This window comes from Diachasma alloeum, unplaced genomic scaffold (genome assembly GCF_001412515.2).
Source record: "Diachasma alloeum isolate Michigan unplaced genomic scaffold, Dall2.0 Dall_scaffold_00884, whole genome shotgun sequence".
Classification (NCBI taxonomy): domain Eukaryota; kingdom Metazoa; phylum Arthropoda; class Insecta; order Hymenoptera; family Braconidae; genus Diachasma; species Diachasma alloeum.
Window position 1 is genome coordinate 280,947 of NW_021681005.1, and position 18,525 is coordinate 299,471.

At 37.5% G+C, this 18,525-nt stretch overlaps 1 protein-coding gene across 3 annotated transcripts in view; it reads right to left on the reverse strand.

The window, feature by feature from the left end:
- LOC107045203 (calcium uptake protein 3, mitochondrial) overlaps positions 1–12,902 on the reverse strand; it is a 65,340-nt gene extending 52,438 nt beyond the window's left edge. For all 3 annotated transcript variants that reach the window (XM_015267375.1, XM_015267374.1, XM_015267373.1), the window contains exon 1: positions 12,420–12,902. In XM_015267375.1, the coding sequence (XP_015122861.1) occupies positions 12,420–12,629 (210 nt within the window). In that variant the 5' untranslated portion in view covers positions 12,630–12,902. The remainder of the gene's footprint in view (positions 1–12,419) is intronic.
- Positions 12,903–18,525: the final 5,623 nt, after the last annotated feature.

Genomic DNA, 18,525 nt, shown 5'->3' on the forward strand with positions numbered 1-18,525 from the left:
CAACTGCGTGAAACACACAGTAGTATGAAACTTCAACTGCGTGAAATACACAGCAGTATGAAAATTCGGCTGCGTGAAACACACAAACTTCACGCATGCGTGGAGTGTATGGAGTGTACGGGAGTGATTCACGCAATGGTGCGAATACTCACGGCCCAAATTTAGTCTTACATAGCTGACTAGTAACCAAGTACATCACCAGTCTTTGTAAGATCAACGCTTCGTTCAGTACATCACCTCAGTTTGATCAGTCTAAATTCAACTATCAAACTATATTCAGTGATTCAACTTTATTAAAATTGCAGACAATCAGCAGTGAATTTAAGACACTCAACAGTGAAATTCAATACCAAAGAGTGTAAATATTTTATTAACGACGTGGTTCAATCCCACGAATACACGGGAATTTTTATAATTCGTCTCAACGTTAATTTTCCAGCATTTCCCTCCACATTTTCTGCCACATCCACCCTAAGGCTAATTCCTCAGCAAACAAGGTCATAAGAAAAATTTTGCTATCTCTCTTCGATTCCGAAATATTCATCAAAAACTGGTCAATAGTCAAAATCGACTTGACCCGGTTTACCGCTTCGCTACTGAATGAGTTTTGACAAAAAAATACCTGTTTCCTTGAAGACATCTTTTGCCGTGTTGACTCAATTTACTTGTGGACAAAAAAGAAAGTTTCCACCAAAATATGTCAATTTTCGTAACAGTAATTGTTCTCGTGAGACATTTATGTGTCTTCCGGCTAAATATATTCGTTTTAATGTAATAAACACTTATAATTTCCGTGGAACAAATGTTAATTTCAAAAGGAAACTTCAATTTCCTTGCCGAAAACTGTATTATTGGAAAAACTAAATAATATCTTAAAAAATTTTCAAGCCCCTTTTCTTGATATAAGTACAGATGTACTTCTCAAAAAAAATTGTTTTTCTCAGCGTCCATTTAAATAGTTGATCGCATGCTTGACGCGATCTCTTTCTGTCAACATAGGGGAGGGTAGGGCAAAATGGACCGCAGGGCAAAACGAACCGCTGACAGAAAATTGGTAATTTTTGTTTTTTTTTCTTTCCTTGAAATCAGGAACACTGAATGTATTGAATTAAAAGTGAGTTCCTTGGATCGTAACCGTCACAGGGGACAAGAAGTGTCGTTGAACCGCAATTTGATCAGATTTGCTAATCACCTCAAACTACAAATGACTTTGAATTTTTTTTTACTTCTATTCGGAAACAAAAACAAAAATTATCAATTTTCTGTCAGTGATCCGTTTTGCCCTGCGGTCCGTTTTGCCCGTCTTGCCCTTTTTGCCCTACCCTCCCCTAGCAGTAATATCGATGAACAAGGCGTGAGTTTCCATTAAACATTAAGAATTTGGAATGAAACATAAGTTGGAAAATAAAAACACCGAGTTGGGCAAGTTTGTACCTCGTGTTATAGAACTTCTGATGCTCTGTAACCTCGCACCTCATATTCAGATTATGCAGGAATCCCGTGTAATCGAGCGCTTAATTGAGCCTTGATTAATTTCAATCTGATTAGAGCCTAAAACCTCCCATGCATTCACCTCTCGTGCGACACAAGAACCTACACAGGAATACATGTGTGCCATTCGCCCGTATCGTGTGAAGATTAGTATCTCACGTGAGATAGCTGATTCTATAGTAATAAGAGTAGAAGGGGGAGAAGGAACTTCTGCAGCAGAAGAATGATTTTTCTGATTATTATACATTTATGTAAATAGACATTGATTGTAACACCTCTTTCATTTCCTTATTATCTTAATTACTAGGTTGTTATTGATTATGTCGAACGTATATGTACACTGTAAGAAATTTTTCTCGGGAATTTTTGACAACAGTTTTGAGGCAGCTAACATGCCTCGATTTTATAGTGAGTTCTTCAGGAGGCCTCTCATTAATTTTCTAAAACTTTTGGGAATTCCCAGAGCATGGTCCAATGGTACAAATCAAAATGGGGTTTGCTCATTTCCATCCCGAAAATAATTGTTTGTCCGGCTTCTTCAAGATTTCTTTGCACGATTCGTCGCCTGGAAATTGGTATTTATGTAACGAAGTGGTAAACTAGTATAAATGCAATTTTTTTGAAAAATTTCCTATTGTTTGAATTGAAAGTTTTCTCAAACGTGGTCAAATTTTTTAACTCTCCTGAAAAAGTTTCATTTTTGCACTTATCCTAGTTTACCACTTCGCCACAGATTTCATCTTTCCCAAATTCGGAAACTTGAAAATTAGTGCAAAAAAATCTTGATCCGGGTATTGCGATGGGGTTTTTTTACTCGTGCAGACGCCGAAAAAAAAATTAGCTCTGCCGAAAAACTACATGTCCCACATGAGAATATTTGATGGATTCGTAGATGGAAATTTAATATCTTTCACAAAAATTAAATTTTTGTCGTGATCATGAGAAATATCCCTAGGAGAATTCAAACTGTTGGCAGGAAAAAATATAATCGATTGCACGACAATCATTTGATCTGAGAGAACTCGATAGATTTATACTATGAAAAGAATACGTTGTTGATGAACGAAAATTTGTTTCCCAAAAAAAATTGTCACCTCGAAATTATTTAGTCTTGCCAATAACACAGTTTTTGGTAAGAAAATTATAGTTTCCTCTTGAAATTGTCGTTTGTTGCATAGAAACTACCCGAGTGGAAATTCAAATTAGGATAGAATAAGAGACTGACCAGTGAAAACTGATTTTGATCAATTTTAGATCAGAAATGTAACGCTTGTTTGGGTCCATGCCTGGTCAAAATTCTAGGATTCGATATTCCTGAACAGTACCGGATCCGATACGGATCTAATCGAGATTTGACTTATCAGAATAGGATCACAATTCACTCCGCCACAATGGATACAGATACTCCATTCAGAATCTCATCAGATCCTGATCCGAAAGTCTAATCAATAAATTCTGACCAGTATTGAACCTAAAAGTAATGTAGGTCCAAGCTGAGTAAAATTTCCACTCGGGATATAAGTGTTTATTGGACAGAACTTCCATTCGGAAGCAAAAAACCTGGAACAAGGAGGTTATCTGCTTTTCTCAGAAAAAGACGATATTATAGGCCTAGTGAATGTCCAGCTGGCCCAATCACCCGGTGATTGATCTTCCGTTGCCTGTAGGGAAAGCACTGTACACTAATAACTAGCCAACGGGGAAAGACAGACCGATTCTCTCTCTTTTTCTCGCTCTTGAAGGGGGTCGGTGTTGAATAATTATCAAGGGGCGCTGACGCCCACGCCTCCCTCAGTACGTGAGAGATTGTATCGTTGACACCCCCCAATGGTCTCGCAACGACTTCATTATAATGCGGCAAAAATGCTGAACATCTTCTCAATCATCTTCCTCAGAAAATCTGCTGGATATTACTCAAATTTTGACTCACGTTTAATCTTCATTACTTTCATGGTTCGTTCCAATAATGACTGATGAATTTCTACAGTATATTTCAGAAACATTCCAAGTGGAACCGCACACGCACATTAATTCATTTCGTCGATGTTTTCGGACACTGACAAATTGACAAAATGACAAAGTGCTCCGGTCTTCCTCAACTGTGAGAAAAACATAAATTCCATCCGGTTTGTCACTTGAAATATCATTCTCCGCACTCTTGGAGCACTTTTCTTCACTCACGGACATTTGATATAATAAATGGCAAGGAACAAGAAATAATGCTTAACGAAGCTTGAAGGGAAATAAGCGGCGCGATTTACCACGCCGTTACACCGACCCGACTCAACGAGAGGAACTCACAGTATCCTACTGCAGCTGTAAATGAACTGTGTTGGATGATAAAGTAATATGAACGATTGACTCGCTACTTTAATACTATTAACTCATTCCAAAGTGCCGTTAAGAGGAGGTCCGTCCCGGAAAAAAATTTGTTCGTTTTTCGAGAAAAAGAATTTAAAAATGGTATTTTCCGCGTGATTATTCCTCAGGGATTCGATTTTGTACGTCAAATTTGTCTCTGACCGCTGAAAATTATAGATTCAAATTTTTTTGAATCGAAAAATCAACTTTAAAAAAATCCCCAACGTGTTTTTTTTAAATGGTTTTTTGAATATAATCTCAAATTTTCTCTCCTTAATTGAAAAAAATGCGGGAGAAGATACATTTTTAAGTTTATTGGTCAACCAAAAAAAATAGTTATTTTCATTGGATCGATTATATTTTCGAAATTTCTTACGAGTATCAATTACACGGAGAGAAATGTTCAGTGAAAATTACGGAACTCACAGTTCACTTACCGATTACGGAATCGACTCAGAAAATTTAAGTGACGATATCGTATTTTTTCACAGGAGATTCAGGTAAATTACGGAACGCTCTGAAAAAATTCCGTGATTTTAGGTAAAAATTACGTGACAGTTCTGTAAAATTTTCTACAACCACATTTCCCTCCGGAATTACGGAAAAGATACGTAATTATTGAATATTTCTCTCCGTGTAGAATAAGTGAATTTTAACAAGAACAATGGAAAATTAATGGAAACCGTAGAAAAAAAATGCACCTATGCGAATTTTAGGGAATAAGTGCGCTGGTGAAATTTGGATTAATGAGAGGAGCCCTGTCAACAATAGAGTAATAAAAGATTAGGTATATGAGGACATCTATGAGGACCATTAAACATGGAGTTAGTATTAATAAATGAAGTTTATACGTAATATTTGGGCAAGAAATTTCTTTTCTTGAGATATAAATAAAAATTTTGATAAACGAATAAATATTAAAATATATCTTCTCCCGCACTTTTTATAATGAATTTTTTAAAATTTGTGATCGCATTCAAAAACTATATTTAAAAAATACGTTGGAGATTTTTGTTAAATTGACTTTTAGATTTAAAAAGATTCAGATTCCTGGTTTTGAGCGGCCATAGACAATTTTGACTGAGAAAATCAGATGCCTGGCAAAAAATCATGCGGAAAATAATATGTTTAATTTTTCTTTCTTGAAGAACGAAAAAGTTGCTTTCCTGGGTGAATTTCTCCTTGATGAGGTTCTTCTTATTCTCTCCATTCTTCGATTTTATGATCCGTGATGACCGTTCGATATTTGCAGAATATTTGAAAGGTTCTCCATTATTTTTTTCATCACTTGAGCGTAAAGTGAAATTTTACGCACTCGCCTCGCGTACGCAAAATCCCCCTTTCCCCACATTGTGATGAGTTTTCGTGATATTCGGTTTTATTATGCCTGTCCCTGTTTAGAATAGAAAACTACTGGCAATGCTATACTAGTAATGTTCAAAATGTGTCTGGTTGATACCTATACGTCGGATGATTGTAATTCACGGTTATTCACATCCAATACCGCGACGAATGAATGCATGAGTTCTCCTCCTATTCTACAGAATATGAAAAGATGATGCTTATCGGTGAAATATACCGTCAGATAAATATGATGCATGCGGTCAAGCAGGTGCATAATCAAGTAATCGACTTGAGCACGGAGCTATCCGTATTCTCCATTCAATCCAATCATCCATGAGTTGAAAAAGGTATCTATTCAGGAATAGATAATGTTCTCAAATAAGTCTTACTTGTGCCAAGAAAATAGTTTTTTGAAAATTATCAAAAAGGAATTTTTTTGTGCCAAACATGCAGAGTGCGCTGGAATGAAAAATTTTTGTCGCAAAAATAGATTTACATGAACATCCAGAAAGAAATCGAAGTACTCCTAAACTATAAAGAAATTATTGAAAAAATGTTGAAACTAATGAAACTTATGAACATATAAAATCTTATATAATTTATGTAATCATGAAACAGTTGTACAAAATTCAAGTAAATGTAAATGTACCAAATTTCAAAAGTCGCTAAGAACCTAGCTGTTGATGCGACTTTAAATTAAAATTAAAAAAAAATGACACGATAGCAATCTTGTAACTTGGGGATAAAATATTTGTTGATAAATTTTCCTCTATATGAGATATTTTCATCTTGAAAAGGCACCGTCCGGTGTGAATTATCCGCCTCTTGAGCCAAATATTTCGTTGCTGTCGAAAACAGAACAATTATTCATGTTTGAGACTTTCAAATTCGAACTAAACAAATTCTTTTTTGGCAATTTTCAATTAGCGATTTTGTTGGTCAAACAAGACTTGTTTGACAACGTGTTTGTTTTTCTCTTGGTGCAGGGCGAGTGCTATGGGGCTTTTTACTCGGGTGGTGTTGGCGTCCGAGCTGAAGGCAAGGACTGGCCAACCACGCGAGGAAAAAAACCCCATGGCACTAGGCGTGAACGATATTTTTCCGTAGCGATTTTTCGATAAATGGCGAAAATCGCGATTTATCGCGGTTTCTCGGTCCTAGTGACGAACAGGGTTAGGCGGAAGGTTGGGGCAAAATGGTCACAAGAATCAAGCGGAAAAGTAAAGCAAAACGGTCATAACGGTCGAACGGGCGAGTCAATCGGTTCCGAGTCAGACATACCATAGGGAAAGAGTATCATCTCTTCACGAAAAATTATAATTTGAATTCGATTTTCAAAAGTGTATGTAAATGGATAATTCTGTAATTTTCATGGTGCTTAATACTCATATAATTGTCCGAGTTACATAAGTTTCATGAATCTTGGTGGAAAGTAATTGAGCATTTGATGTTTCCAATTTATTGGTGATAAAAGTTTTAATACCCCCGGGAACGAGTGAGGTACAGCATAATGACGTGTGAAAATTTCTAATCACAGCACGGCAGTTTCTATCGTTAGTTTTGTATCTAATCACTGTGTCAACGTACCCTAAACGTGGTAAACTCACTCGGTTGACATAGACATATATCATTTCCATTGACTCAATTATTTAAAAATTGAAATTTATTAAAATTTCTCTTCAATTCAGGAACGCTAATTTATATTTTGGGTTGACGAGTATACTCATGTTCCAGTGCATTGAATCTGGCTTTTTCATTCTCATCCACTGAGAAAAGAAACCTTAAGAATAAAGAAGAAATAGTGATATTGCAGATTTTACGGACACCCACCCACGAGCCGTCTCTCGCTATGCACTTTCATGTATCAAGACTTGTTCTTTCAACTTTTTTATGTTTGTAACAAAGACAAATTGAAATGCACATGCTCTGATGGGGTGGTGAACTCGATAAATCCTTCGTAAGAAAGGTGGAGTTGTAATAATTCAACTGAAGTTCTTCCACAGGGGGAACGAGTTTCATCACTGTATTAGGAAGTGTACAAAAAGAAATGGTGACAAATCTCAGATCACAGGTACTTCACGAATGAAAAAATTTAATAAAAAAATCGAATGAATTGATTAGAAAATTCTAGTGGATTTGTATCGAAATACCTATTATTAATTTTTGGCCGATTCTATTAAAATGTTCAATAGAAAATATTCAATCGAAAAAGTCAATAGAATTCGATTTTTCTATACAACTTATTCTATTAAGATATTTTCTAACAAATTTTCGCGGCTCAAATTTTGTAATTTTTTTTTGTTTGATTTTCGTGATGAGAAGGAAAGAAAAGGAGGATAAAAAAGATGATGCAAAAAAAAATTTAGAAAATTTGAGTTGAGGGAATTCTATACACGGAGAGAAATGTTCAGTAAAAATTACGGAACTCACAATTCACTCACCCATTACGGAATCGATTCCGGAAATTCAAGTAATGGTATCGTAATTTTTCACAGAAGATTCAGACAAAAATTACGGAACCCTCCGAAAAAATTCCGTGAAAGTTCCGTAAAATTTCCTACAACCACATTTCGCTCCGGAATTACGGAAAAGATACGTAATTTTTATTGAATATTTCTCTCCGTGTAGAAAATATATCAATAGAACAAGTTCTGTAGAAAAATCTAATTCTATTGACTTTTCCTATTGAATATTTCCTATTGAACACCTGAGATTGACACGATCGAAGCATTTTCTATTGAAAAATACAGATTTTACCTACCTATAAACATGCAAATTTTGCACGAATTGAATCACATAGTGGTATTTTCCCTCCATGTATTATATGAAATAGAAAACCACAAGTTCTCATATGCCAGTATAAATTCGTATGTTTGTCCTATAACGTTCTTGCTAGAAGGAAGAGGATGATGCCTTGCGTAATGTGGTAGTTTTCCCAAAATTCCCATGATTTTGGTAATAAATTCTGATTCCTATTGAATATTCAAATTATTAATGTCATATTCAAATTAGATTCTATCGAATTTAAGTTTTTTCACGGATAGTGAAAGGTCGTGGGTTCCGATACCCACCCCAGTCAAATCCCGAGCACTTCAATTTTTTTCATTTCATATACGTCTTTTCAATCTTCAAAAAAACAATTAACGATGGAAAAAGAAATATTCCTTTGCGTTACGCAGCGCAAACGACGGTCTAGTGGATACAATAAGCACAATAGGTACAATAATAATAATAAATTCTTGGAAAAGATTCCACAATGAACGCAGCGCAGGCTTGACGCAAGGCTTGCAATTGTCAAAACAATCAAAATGCAGTTAAACGATTGTTTTGAACAATTGCACGCGTTGCGTCAAACCGCGTTGCGTTCATTGTAGAATCTCTTTAATGAGTTCTGCTAGACCTCTTCATTTTGAAAATACAACTCCATAAGCCGATTATATTGAACACGTTTCCTGCCCTCTACAACTTCTTCATCAGTGACTCAAATGATTTTGTTTCTAGGAATCTAAAATGTATTGAAATTGATTAATTGATTGACGACATAAATTTCTGTGAAGACTTAGGTATTTTATCAAAGTGACAGTCAATTATTTGAAAATATTCAAAGATTTCACCAACACTTCATAACACAGTTCTCAAAAATTTCTCACTGATTAAATTCCCATTCTCGCATATCCAAAATATCTCCAATAAATTTTTTATTTTCGTTGAATAAGCTGTAGAATAAAAAGACACTTGGAAGCCTGGGAAAAAAATCCACGAGCGTTCGCTTCAGGGGGTCCCCACAGGGATGACAGAATACTGTGTCAAGAATTTATAGTTCTGTACTTCCGTTCAAGATACTCAATCCAAACTAGACAATCAAAATTTCGTCATGTCTTCCTGAAGTATGAGAAGACTGTTTTAACTACATGCTATAAACAACTTTGAAACACTGACAAAATGACTTTTAGTATTTACAAACTCGTCAGAGTCACATATTCCAAAAAACCGATAAGAAATCATTTTTTACAACCACTCTCTCTAAACTAAGACCCTCACCGTAGCTAATTAACGACTTCCTTCTGTCGGCGGTCCAACGCACTTTAGTTGCATGCAGGGGGCTGGAATGGAAGGGTTATACCGCAATACTGCGTCAACAATTTCGGTGACATTAAAAGAAACCAGAAATGGAAACAATACGAGTAAATATTTCCCCGGGGCTTTCTTGAGTAATAGTCGTAAAATTTCCTAGATTATGGGCCCCTCGACAACAATGTACTTTGAGGTAGTTTCACATCAGTGTCTGAATTTTACGATCTTGTAAGACAATACAAGACACTAGATCCATTCAGAAAAGAAGAGAGAACACGAAAATCGAAAAAAGAGGGCTGGGGAGTCATGACACGTTGACCTGTGTCCTTCGTAGTACAGTAGAGGCTTTGTATAAGATACCTTAGGGACAGTGGAATGCCGGGAACCCCTATGCCCCCACCACGCGCGCCCCTGGAGAGGAGAAAAATAGGGATCCGCGGGTTTCAAATAAGAAACCTCGCTCGATGCGCTCGAATTTAACGAAATTTTCATTTTTACTAAATGAATATCGATAACTAATCAATTCATATATGTTGAATGTTTTGAATTTGTATCGCCCGCGTTCCCTTTTCTCTCTAAATATAACCCCTCGTGATAGAATGGCAGCTGATGTTGGGGGATTGTTGGTGAAGTAGAAAATAATCACAGACGAAAAATTACGATTTTTCGATGGGAAAAATAAAAAAAAATCGATGTATATTTTCATTACTTGAAAAAAGTGGTGTGACCCCCCTTAAGGTCATTAGACCCTCATGACCACTTCGTTTGTCCCTCCCGTTTGACCCTTAACACCGTTTGATCCTTGTAACTACTCTCTTCCCGTTGAAACTGGACGGGGCCATAGGTATTTTATANACATGCTATAAACAACTTTGAAACACTGACAAAATGACTTTTAGTATTTACAAACTCGTCAGAGTCACATATTCCAAAAAACCGATAAGAAATCATTTTTTACAACCACTCTCTCTAAACTAAGACCCTCACCGTAGCTAATTAACGACTTCCTTCTGTCGGCGGTCCAACGCACTTTAGTTGCATGCAGGGGGCTGGAATGGAAGGGTTATACCGCAATACTGCGTCAACAATTTCGGTGACATTAAAAGAAACCAGAAATGGAAACAATACGAGTAAATATTTCCCCGGGGCTTTCTTGAGTAATAGTCGTAAAATTTCCTAGATTATGGGCCCCTCGACAACAATGTACTTTGAGGTAGTTTCACATCAGTGTCTGAATTTTACGATCTTGTAAGACAATACAAGACACTAGATCCATTCAGAAAAGAAGAGAGAACACGAAAATCGAAAAAAGAGGGCTGGGGAGTCATGACACGTTGACCTGTGTCCTTCGTAGTACAGTAGAGGCTTTGTATAAGATACCTTAGGGACAGTGGAATGCCGGGAACCCCTATGCCCCCACCACGCGCGCCCCTGGAGAGGAGAAAAATAGGGATCCGCGGGTTTCAAATAAGAAACCTCGCTCGATGCGCTCGAATTTAACGAAATTTTCATTTTTACTAAATGAATATCGATAACTAATCAATTCATATATGTTGAATGTTTTGAATTTGTATCGCCCGCGTTCCCTTTTCTCTCTAAATATAACCCCTCGTGATAGAATGGCAGCTGATGTTGGGGGATTGTTGGTGAAGTAGAAAATAATCACAGACGAAAAATTACGATTTTTCGATGGGAAAAATAAAAAAAAATCGATGTATATTTTCATTACTTGAAAAAAGTGGTGTGACCCCCCTTAAGGTCATTAGACCCTCATGACCACTTCGTTTGTCCCTCCCGTTTGACCCTTAACACCGTTTGATCCTTGTAACTACTCTCTTCCCGTTGAAACTGGACGGGGCCATAGGTATTTTATAAGAAGACCACGGAACATAAACATTCGGGAGGCGATAAAAGTGCCGAGAGTGGGGGTAGGTCTCGAGCGCTCAAAGCACGGGGTATCGTATAGAGAGGTATCTTATACGTAGCCTCTACTGTATTATTTCCGGACATCACGATAAAGCACACAATCTTTCATATAGAACGTAACATGGTTGATGTAATAATCATTTTGTAGCGGAAAAATTCCACTAAGGATTGAAATGAAAATGGAACGACTCTGCATACACTGTTGAAAATTTTTGAATGAAATGTCGGGTATACTTCTCGAAATTTTTGGTCAAATGACACCTCTGCTGGAATGCCAAGGAATTTCGTCATTGAAAATTCATAATTTGATGAAAAAAATCAATGAAAACGGGAATCGTTTGGGCTGTATCCCATTTTTCCGTCATTTTATCATTTATTCCTTCGTTGTTTCTACTTCAAATAATTGTTTTCCCATAATTCATACATTTTTTTCAGGTATAGAACCCATCGTTGGCGTATTTAAGTCATTTATTAATTTTCGATCCTTTGACGGACCTCAAACTGTCTGATCATTAAAGACCCAAGTTGTCACATATACATACAGACATGACCCTAGAAACATTATTTCTTTACGTTTCATAACATTTTAGACCATTTACCATCAACATTAGAGAATCGAAAAATCGCTCAAATACAAGGTTTCTATTCGGAGACAAAAATCATGAAATTTCAGATTTCACTGACAATTCAATGTAATTTGACACTGAATATTCACATTAGATTGGAAATTCCAATAAATTAAGGAATTCTCGTGTTTACGCTGCTTCAAATTCTGGAATTTTACAGAATTTTCAATGAAATCTGAAATTTCATGATTTTTTCCCCGAACTCGCAGTCAGTGTCACTGCTCTGAAAATTAGTAGTAAAATGTCCATGAAATTTCATTTTTTTTCTAGACGAGAAAATTCTCAGATGTATCAATTCATTCAATGGATCAAATTAAACTAAATGGGTCCTGCTAAGTGAATCGTGACATAACATAAACGTCAGTTTCTCTGCATGTGGAACGCACTCGTTGGAAAATAATTTGAAATCACGAGTCGAGCGAGGTTGTCGAACCCTATCATAAACGCTGAACGATAACAAATTCCCGAAGACGGTTAGAATCAACAAATGAACTATTCTTCCCTAAACTTTATGCCACAAACATCCAGGATCAATTTATTTTCGCTAGTGATAAAATAGCAAAACATAATCCAGCTTTCCTGCTGGACTGTACTCACTTTGCGCGGTCGTGCTGCGTGGACGACGTTCCCACTGTTATATTTACGTCCGATGTAAAACACAGCTGATCCAACAGCAAGGACTCCTGCCCCAGTTTTGATAATCTTTCCCGCATTTTGTTGATTCTTCAATGATTCAATGGTTGACAAGTTGCACGTTTTCCTTAATAAACGAGAGATTCTTGCAGCGAGGATACTCATGCTCGCCATATTTCTGAGGGTACGATGGAACAACCAGGAATAATAGTGAAAATACACCAGGCACCAACGGCGCGCGCGCGCCTTCAAACTATACGAATGTACGGTTATAAATAGAGCATCCGTGACACTCTCGCATGTATGCGAAACGAAAATAAGGTCACAATGGGATCCACTAGGTGGTCAAATGGGGATATGGAGATATTTTTCGTCAATTCTTCCGATTTCAGGCTGTTTATTTAAGAATAACCGACTCCGAGAGCCGAATATCAGGGACAACGAGTTCAGATAACTCCGTAAGAGCAACTGGCAAGGAACGCCTAACGCCGGTCGATAAAGATACGAGATATATCGTCATCGTTGCGGGGAGCTCTTTTGAAATTAAAATGATTGGTCTTGGAAGCATGATGATATGATAATGGAGAAAATAAACAAACAAATTTGGGTGGTACAATGACAAACCAATTGTGTACATCGAGCAATTTTGTGAACAAACAGGCTATTCAGTGTTGAACATTGCTTTAGCAATGATTTTGATTCTCAAAATGTAGTTGAAAAAGGCCCTGCACTCCCCTCGGCCAAAATTCAGACACAAAAAATGTTATAACTAATGTGTAGGGGAAGGCAGGGCCACGTTGAACTTTTTGTTATCTTCTCCGAATCCCATCTTCATTCATAAACAACGATATTGGTAATTAGAGAAGACCACAGAACTTTCGACTTTGCCCCACCCTCCCGTGGTCTGTCTTTTCCCTTTGAAAAAAAAGTTTTCGCCAGGGCGGGTGCAGAGTGGACATTCAGACCCGCGAAGTGGGATAGGAAGGAAATCTGACTATTTTATCACTTGTGATAAAAAATAGGGTTCGACACTCGTGGGAAAAGTGTTCTTTGACCTTTGGGAGAGGGGCACTCGCTTTCAGTGAGCGCTATATACCTCCGACGGGTCAGAAAAACACTTTTTAATACTCCTGTAAAGAAAAGTTTGTATTTTGCTTTCTGATGAGCGGGAGGAAAGTGAATACTTTCCACTCAAGGGTGGAAAGTTGCTCCCTCGGACGGAAACTACTGATAACTTCCCTCTCTCGGGAGGGACTCCCCCCGAGCCAGTCATTCCTCGTCGTCTTTTTGTTCCTGAGGGAAAAGTACCGAATTTCCGTCCTTGTGCGGAAGATACTCACTTTCCTCCCGTTTATCAGAGAGCACAGTACGAACTTTGCGCGCAGGTGTGTGAAAATAGCTATTTTGACACACGGAGAGAAATGTTCTAGAAAAATTCTAGTACGACACGTAGGAAAAAATCGTATAGAATCTTTCTATACGGACTGTGTATAGCATTTCTATAGGTTTTTCGTATATGATATTCGGATATTTCTATACGAAAATTTCCTATACGGTTCATTTCTATACGAATTTCTACACGAATTCGTATAGAAATAATCCGTATAGGGAATTTTTGTATAGAAATATCCGAATATCATATACGAAAAACCTATAGAAATTCTATTCGCAAATCGTATAGAAACTTTCTATACGATTTTTTCATACGTGGAGTACTGGAAAAAATTACAATCCGCCGGCTGTCAAAAAATTCTAGTGCTGTTAAGGCAAAATTTCTTGATATTTCTGTGAAATTTTCACAGAAATACGGGGAAAAACTCACGTTTTCCCCAATAAAGTTTCTAGCGCCGGCACTGGAATTTTTTCCTGACCGTCTATTTCCGCCTTTTTTCCCGTACTAGCACTAGAATTTTTCTAAAAAATTTCTCTCCGTGCATTGCTGCTACGTTCACCTCGTGCCGAAAAGTGCCTTTTCGTTTACTCATAAACAAAAACTAAACGAAAAGTCTTTTCGTTTACTTGTCAGCAAAAAAGGCACAGTTGGGCCACTCGCTGAACGTAACATCACTGTCAAAAAATATTTAAAAAATTAAAAATATCGGAGGCACCCGGATTCGAACCCAGGTGGGGTATACCAGTCGAAAATAACATCTTTCTTTATACTCAATTTCAGTTGAAAAAGTCCTTAAATCCAGAACTGTTGGGTAATAAAATCAAGACCCCTGGGTTGAAACATCACGTCACGCGATTAAGGAGTGGAGGGTATTCTATAATTTACGACGATTCGTGGCAGAAAGGGGAGGAGCTTTCCTAGGTGGTGCTGTCACACCGTAATTAATGAAGATAATTGAAGTAGACAAAGATGTCAATCTAAGAAACTCCACGTTCTTATTTTAAGAACCCCTACTACTGAATTCCAGAACCAAAGTACTTTGAAATAATAGAAAGTACACCTTGATTAAAGTAGCATGGGTACTAGATTTTAGCAGAAATTACTGAGATCCAGAACTTTCGGATTCTCGGAAAAAAATTTCCAAGAACAAGTGAAAATTTCAATGAAATCCAGGAATTTTTACCCCAGAGTTCTGAAATCCCCACATTGTGACTGGAAACCAGATTTTTTTTTCTTTGTGGAAGTTTCCATTTCCCTATACCTCTCGACCTTCAGAATTATCAAACTTTGCGGCGACTCTGTTGACATTTATCGCGGCTCTGCAACGGAATTATCAAGAAATATTCTGATAATTTTCGAGGATTTCGTGGTATTACTACCGCTGATATGGGATAATTAATTGACCTGTGATCGCCTGAATGAGACTAAAACCCAGAATTATTTCTTTTTTTATTTCTTGTTCTCCCTCGGCTTACTCCAACTCAAAGCCATCAAAATGTCACATCGATTAAATTGTATAGGAATTTGACTAATTTGCCTAGCGTGTTGTATACGCGTATGTCGGAATATCTCATAATAGTCATTTAAAAGTCAGATGATGACACCTAAATTGAAGACTTTCGTGCGGGCCTTCAACAAAAGAAAAGAGAGCAAACAAAAAAACACGGTGCGGTCTCTTCAAGTTAGCGGCCTTGGGTGCTCAGTATGTCGATCCCTAGAGAAGTGTTGGCATAGGCGTTAAAGAACCAGATGTGCCAATCTCGGGGACATAACCGTCAATTGATTATGATCTTGATGCAAAGTGCTTCACGATGACGACGTAATTCTCCGTCCAACGAACCTCACTGGAGGTTCACCAATTTTTCTGTCATTTTTCAACTTGAATTGCATGTGTAATTATAGTCCACATCTCCTCGTCTCGATTTACTCGACAAACATGCATTATCATTCGGTCTCTCGCTGATTGACAACATCACAGGCTAGTTTAGTTATGCGTGCACCGAATAGATACTGAGTTTTTTTTCTCTTAATTTTAGTTGCTACAAGAACTTCAATAATTATGAAAAATAAATTGAGAATCATGTGGCGAGGGATGAGCCTGAGGATGCGACCCTGAGGCATTTAATAATCGAAGCTCGCGAGTTTCACTGCGGCAATAGTGTGGAGACACGAAACATCGTTTATCCTCTCACGACTAGTAATTTAAATATCAGTGAAAAAGACAACATTCGTTTGTTGTGGTTAAATGCCTGTTACTGGAAAAGTGTCGCCGGCTTGTCAGATGTAGGAATCTACTTGGGCGGTTTAGGAATATAAATAGAACTGGAAAATTGTGGGAATACGTGTAGAGAGCGAGATTCCATGCAAGGACGATTACAAATATTCAACCGCGGTTGAATGTGTGTAATCGTCCTTGCGTGGAATCTGGTGCTCTTGTATCACGTAAAGGGTGTCATTTGCGGAAATAGGCGTCACTTTTTTCTTGCTGTTGACAACGGGAGGCGACAGGGGGGTCCGCAGTGGGTTCGTTTGAATAATTTTAATGTGAAGTTCGTTGCCGATTTCTCTTCTCGGACGAACACAAAAGAAATTGCGAAACATCTGAGGTCACAGGTATTTTCCCTGGAATCCACACGAGCAGAGCACTTGGATTTTATACAGCCGTAAAGCCAAAAATGTCGCATGAACTGAATCATGTGGTGGTAGCGGTTGACGCAAATTAAATACATTGATAGGAAAGGTGCTATAAGCGTTGCACCGCACACTTTTTCCAATTTTTTTAATTACACTGCAGTAAAGCCTCAGAAAATTTGGAAAAAAATTTGACATCTCATTTTGAAGTGTCTAGAAGCCCTATCAATGAATATATATCGGTAAATGTTAAGAAAGAGGGCCCCACCACCAATTTTTCTGAAAACTTGACCATCGGATCGGTGGTGGGGCCCTCTTTCTTAAGGGGGGACACTGCTGAAATTTGAAAGTCCTGCAATAAAAAATTGGCCTCCGTGAGATTTCTTTCCCATGTGTAGTCACAGAAAAAAATTTATTTTGATTCACCTAAGCCCATCCAAAATGGCGGGGAATTTCAAAAAACCGAAAAAACCGATTTTGCTCTTTAAAAGTGGAGAAAGTGAGTAGAAATGATCGAATTGTCTTGAAATTTATATACAATGTTCAGAACACGAGAATCAACAGGGCTACGGACGGAAATTTGAATCCGATGATTTTTAGATTTTAGATCGGCTGAAAATCGACAAAATCATAAAATACGAAAAAATCGAATTTGTTAACTAATCGATTTCAATTTAGAATTCTGCGAGATCATATACTATAGTTTCTAAGATATTCGAAGATACAAGCTAAAAAACTAAGAGAACTGGTCCCAGAAGCAAATTGGCTAATTCAATTATTTCGTATTTTGTGTTTTTTTCTATTTTTGGCTGATCTAAAATATAAAAATTATTGCATTCGAATTTACGTCCGTAGCTTTATTGATTCTAGTGTTCTGAACATTGGGAATAAATTTCAAGACAATCCGATCATTTCTACTCACTTTCTCCACTTTTAAAGGGCAAGATCGGTTTATTCGGTTTTTTGAAATTCCCCGCCATTTTGGATGGGCTTAGGTCAGTCAAAATATATTTTTTTGTGACTACACATGCACTGAGAGAAAAATATGATTCGTCTGACTATATTCAATCACCATCGAACGATAGTCAAAAAGTCCTCAACAATTTTGCATGGGTTACGGTAACTATGGCCGGAGAAGTGAATACTACAATGGAATGTAGTCATTGCAACTATTTTATTTTAGTTCTNATAACATTCAAGCTTTTGCGCCCTTCTGATCTTGCAAAGAGACTATCTTTGAATTAATTTGACATCAATCACCCCTTCGACCCTCTCAATAAATCCATAACTTGAATAAATACTAAGAAAATGGATAACCCACCAAACACGTCTCCACTGAGAGAAAAATATGATTCTTCTGACTATATTCCATCACCATCGAATTATAGTCAAAAAGTCCTCAACAATTTCGCATGGGCTACGGTAACTATGGCCGGAGAAGTGATGACTACAATGGAATGTAGTCATTGCAACTATTTCATAGTTCTACTCACGATAGATTTGTCGTGATTACTTTTGAACTTTGGTTAGTTTAACTGCATTTTGATTTGCAAAAATTACGTTTGTGAAGTTACTATGTTATGTGCCGGATAGAAAAAAAATCGTATCGTTCACCAAAACTGCCTCAACTATTTTCTTATTGTAAATCGAACTTCAGATTTTTCTCTCAGTGTGGGAAAGAAATCTCACGAAGGCCCATTTTTTATAGCAGGACTTTCAAATTTCAGCAGTGTCCCCCCTTAACATTTACCTTTCGCCCGAGTCGAGGATTTGGTTCTGATTGGACGTACACAGGTCTTTCAAGATCTCTCCAGACCTAGATGGACCTGGTAAGTCCTAATCAGTTCTGCGACGTACTTTTCCAGAGACCATTCGAATCCTCAGTTCTTTTCGGTCCTGAGAAGTCCTCCTCGATGCTACCGAGAACGCGTGATTTTACGAGCGGGTGAAGGGGAAGGCATGTATGCGGAGGGTTGAAATTTGTAGCCAACGAGGAGACAGGGTTGCAGAATATATTTTAGCCACCCTCATCTCCCCGTTTGCAGG